The 4,576-nt window shown below is 39.3% G+C and overlaps 1 protein-coding gene across 1 annotated transcript in view; it reads right to left on the bottom strand.

Moving 5' to 3' along the window:
- Window positions 1–631: 631 nt before the first annotated feature.
- The window catches only part of LOC112072373 (procollagen-lysine,2-oxoglutarate 5-dioxygenase 2-like), a 62,328-nt gene continuing 58,383 nt past the window's right edge, over window positions 632–4,576 (bottom strand). Inside the window, 1 exon segment of the mRNA XM_070439775.1 lies at window positions 632–1,645. Within this exon segment, the coding sequence (XP_070295876.1) occupies window positions 1,490–1,645 (156 nt within the window). The 3' untranslated portion in view covers window positions 632–1,489.

Raw genomic sequence — 4,576 nt, 5'->3', positions numbered from 1 at the left:
GGGTTTCCCCCTCGACCAATATCCGGTGAAATGCTTTTTGTGACTTCTCTCTTGGCTGGAAAAATGGCTGTGTTTTTCTGTGATTGGCTCTGACCTAACATAATTGTTTGGTGTCTTCGTCGTAAAGCCTTTTTGAAATCGGACACTGTGGCTGGATTTACAACAAGTGTATTTAATATGGTGTATAATACTTGTATGTTTGAGGATTTTAATTATGGGATTTCTGTTGTTTTTGAATTTGGTGCCCTGCAGTTTCACTGGCTGTTGACGAGGTGGATGCTACCGTCCACATACCCTAGTGAGGTTAATCTAGCCATCGTTGTCAGTGTGTTTTTTTTATAAACACAATAAGGTTGAACAGATTGGCATTTCTGATGAGGGAGTCTCAATTCCATCCACAGATTGCAATCTTTTCCTTGAAGCAATGCAGAGAAAAAGAGAATTGAATGGTGTCGACGGATGGCTTCAAGCTAATAGAAGTGACAGTAGAAGGGGAAACTACAAGCTGTTCGTAGCTAGATCTTTCACGTCTCCTGTTGACTGCTGGGTACTCTGTCATCAAGGATCATTTATCCAAACAAAATGCAGTTGAAGGGAAGTGAAGAAGAAAAAATAAATCGCTATTCCTGTTTTTTTTTTTAACAGATTTTATTCCATTTCCATCAATAAGTTAAGCACTTTGAACTTTGAGGTTCAAAGTTCATTCACAAACAACTTTCAGAGAACGTAAACATCTCTAAAATGTTTCAGTTTAGGAACGAAACGCCATTAACGGCTTACTGTCCTGCGATTCAAAAAAAATCATGTCAAGTAAAATATTTTTTGACAATATCGAACTAGATTTCCAGAATTCATATTAAATTACGAAGTCATATATTTTATTATCTGGTGTGCAAAGTTACCAAAATTCAAATATCTTTCTTTGGGCATGTATTAACATCAGGTAACAAACTGCAACCCAACGTTTACAAAAAGGTGTAGACAGAACATGGAAAATGGTTTCAAAACAAGAAAAATTCATGTGAAACATACAAACAGGTAATTGAATTAAAACAGCTAAGAAAAGCCAGGAATTCCCATTGGCATTAATCCTTAACACATAGATTTTTCCTTAAGAGTATGGGTTGGATTGCTGACTAATAAATAATGATTATTAGCGTATGGGTGATTTGAAGATGAAGAATGAAGCTTTACCTAAACCGCTGACCGCCAGTCATTACAAGTCATCACGTCCCTTTTAAGGCACCACACTCTGTTTGACAGAGAGTTTCATATGAAGGGGATCGCCTGACTCGGGCATGACATTACCCACAATTCCTTTCTTGTCTTTTTAAACTATTTATGTATGTATTTGTACAGTAACTGGCATCAGTAAAACGTATAAAGTACAACATAAGGCACTTTATCATTACAAACAAAATAGATCATATCAACCACAACAAAAACAAATGAAACCTGATCAAATCCTATGCTTAGCGTAGTGTAGATTTCAAGGGTCGATGAAGGAGATAGCAATGTAGCGGGTTCCGTTGGTGGTGGGCAGGCCTTCATGAAGGTGTGTCAGACGGCCTGGGTGCATGAAGCTCCAGCCCTTCCTGGGAGAATCTAGTGAGCAGTTATACCTGTGGAACCGACAGCCACCACCCTGGACAGAGAGAGANTGCGACCTGTATGCTCTCGTTGGCTGGTCCTCGCTACATATTCGTCGCCAAACCCACTGGCTCCAGGTCATCTACAAGTCTTTGCTAGGTAAAGCCCCACCTTATCTCAGCTCACTGGTCACCATAGCAACGCCCACCCGTAGCACGCGCTCCACCAGGTATATTTCACTGGTCATCCCCAAAACCAACACCTACTTAGGCCGCCTTTCATTGCAGTTCGCTGCTGCCATTGACTGGAACGAATTGCAAAAATCACTGAAGCTGTAGACTTATATCTCCCTCTCTGACTTTAAGCATCAGCTACCAGAGCATCTTACCGATCACTGTACCTGTACACAGCCCATCTGTACATAGCACACCTAACTACCTCATCCCCATATTTGTATTTTTTTGCTCTTTTGCATCCCAGTATCTCTACTTGCACATCATCATCTGCACATCTATCACTCCAGGGTTAATGCTAAATTGTAATTATTCGGCCTCTATGGCCTATTTATTGCCTTACCTCCCTAATCTTACTACATTTGCACACACTGCACATATATTTTTCTCTTGTGTTATTGAATGTACGTTTGTTTGTGTAACTCTGTGTTGTTGTTTTTGTAGACCTGCTTTGCCAGGTCGCAGTTGTAAATGAGAATTTATTCTCAACTGGCCTACCTGGTTAAATAAAGGTGAAATAAAAATAAAAAATTAACTTTGGTCATACGTTCTTGACTGTGATTGATTCTGCAGTGGTTTGTGTGTGTTGGTGAGGGCTGATGAGAGGGTTAACTGTTCTTTAGACATGACAGTAAGGACTAACAGATCAGGTAAGTTAAAGGCTCCTTGTGTCTGTGTGTATTTCTGTGTGTATTTCCCTGTGTAATTCAGTGTGTAATTCAGTGTATATTTGTGTCTTAATTCTTTCCAAAGTTGGTTTTATTGAAACATTGCAGAGAAAAGGATAATTTAATGGTTTTGACGGATGCTTTCAAGATAATAGAAGTTAATTTTATAATAGAGGGGGGAAAATGTCAGGCTGTGTTGTAACTTCTTCACCCGTCCTACTCTACGGTTGAGTCTTTCAATGGGGATCATTTCTCAAAAGACAATGTGACTGACTATAAATAAAAAAAAAACACTATTCCTGTTTGGTTTTTTACAACTTTTTATTACGGTTCCATCCATTTCACAATAAGTTAAGCACTTGAACTGGCTGAGGTTCAAAGTTCATTCACAAACAACTTCCAGAGAAAGTAAACATCTCTTGTGATGTTGTCCTGCGATGTAAAAAAAACGTTTCAAGTAAAACATTTTTGACAATATCCAACTTCATTCAAACAGAATTCACATTAAATTCTGCTGTAATTTATGTTTTTATCTGTTGTGAAAAAAAAATATATATATATTTCATCGGGCATGTCGGTCGTATTAACATCAGGTAACAAACTGCAACCCAATGTTCTTAAGAGGGGTGGACAGAACATGGATGGACAATGGTTTTAAAACTACCCTTTAAAGTACAGGTTAACCATTTAACCTAAAATGGTTAAAACAAGATGCCTGTTGGCAGATTAACCCTTAACACATATTTCCTTTAGATTATGGGTGGGATTAATGACTAATTGATCAGGATTATGGGTGGGATTACCGACTAATTGTTCAGGATTATGGGTGGGATTACTGGCAAATTAATCAGGATTATGGGTGGGATTACTGACAAATTGATTAGGATGATGGGTGGGACTAGTGAATAAGTGTCCAGGATTATGGGTGGGATTACTGACTAATTGTTCAGGATTATGGGCGGGATTACTGACAAATTCATCAGGATTATGGGTGGGATTACTGACAAATTGATTAGGATTATGGGTGGGACAAGTGACTAATTGTTCAAGATTATGGGTGGGATTACTGATTAATTGTTAAGGATTATGGATCAAATTACTGACTAATCGATCAGGAGTATGGGTGGGATTACTGACTAATTGATCAGGATTATGGGTGGGATTACTGACTAATTTATCAGGATTATGGATGGGATTACTGACTAATTGATCAGGATTATGGGTGGGATTACTGACTAATCGATCAGGATTATGGATGGGATTACTGACTCATTTATCAGGATTATGGGTGGGATTACTGACAAATTGATTAGAATGATTAAACTCTGAGTGATGTGAAGGCTCTACTATATTTGACGTGAAATGCAGATGGTGAATTACAGGCATCGTGTTAAGGCACCACACTCTGTTTGACAGAGAGTTTCAAATGAAGGTGATTGTCTGACTCTGGCATGACTTTACCTACAAATCCTTTGTGTTCTTTTCAACAAAAACAAAAAATTAGATTTTTTTTTTTGCCCTATATCACCTCCCCTTACCCCTCGGCTAAATACCCTCCTTCCCTATCCACCTCCTATACATCTCCTATACACCTCCTATACACCTCCCTGTACAACCCTCCCCTATACATCTCCCTATACCCCTCCCTGTACCTACTCCCTATACATCTCCCTATACCACAACCTATTTCCCCTGTACCTCGCCTCCCTTATACCCCTGCCTAATACCCCTCCCTATAAAACCTCCTATAACACCTCCCTATATACACCTTCTCCATCACCTCCCTATACTGTAGCGTTACTGTGCAGAGGCAACACAGTACATCGGCAGTACTCAGTAACACCCAACGGAATTCGGATCAATAATACCCCCCTTGGTGTAAATACTTTTGATGTACAAGATTAAAGTAACTAACTTTAATACATTCTGAATAAAATACTGTACTTTTTACCAACCCATTAACATGGCACTCCAGGTCATCTTAAGTCTTTGCTAGGTAAATCCCGCCCCCTTATCTCAGCTCACGGTCACACATAGCAACACCCCACCCGAGCACGAGCGTCCCACCAGGTATATTTCACTGGT

This window comes from Salvelinus sp. IW2-2015, unplaced genomic scaffold, assembly GCF_002910315.2.
Source record: "Salvelinus sp. IW2-2015 unplaced genomic scaffold, ASM291031v2 Un_scaffold1906, whole genome shotgun sequence".
NCBI lineage: Eukaryota > Metazoa > Chordata > Actinopteri > Salmoniformes > Salmonidae > Salvelinus > Salvelinus sp. IW2-2015.
The sequence above is the reverse complement of the archived record's forward strand: the minus strand, read 5'-3'. Positions and strand labels throughout refer to the sequence as shown.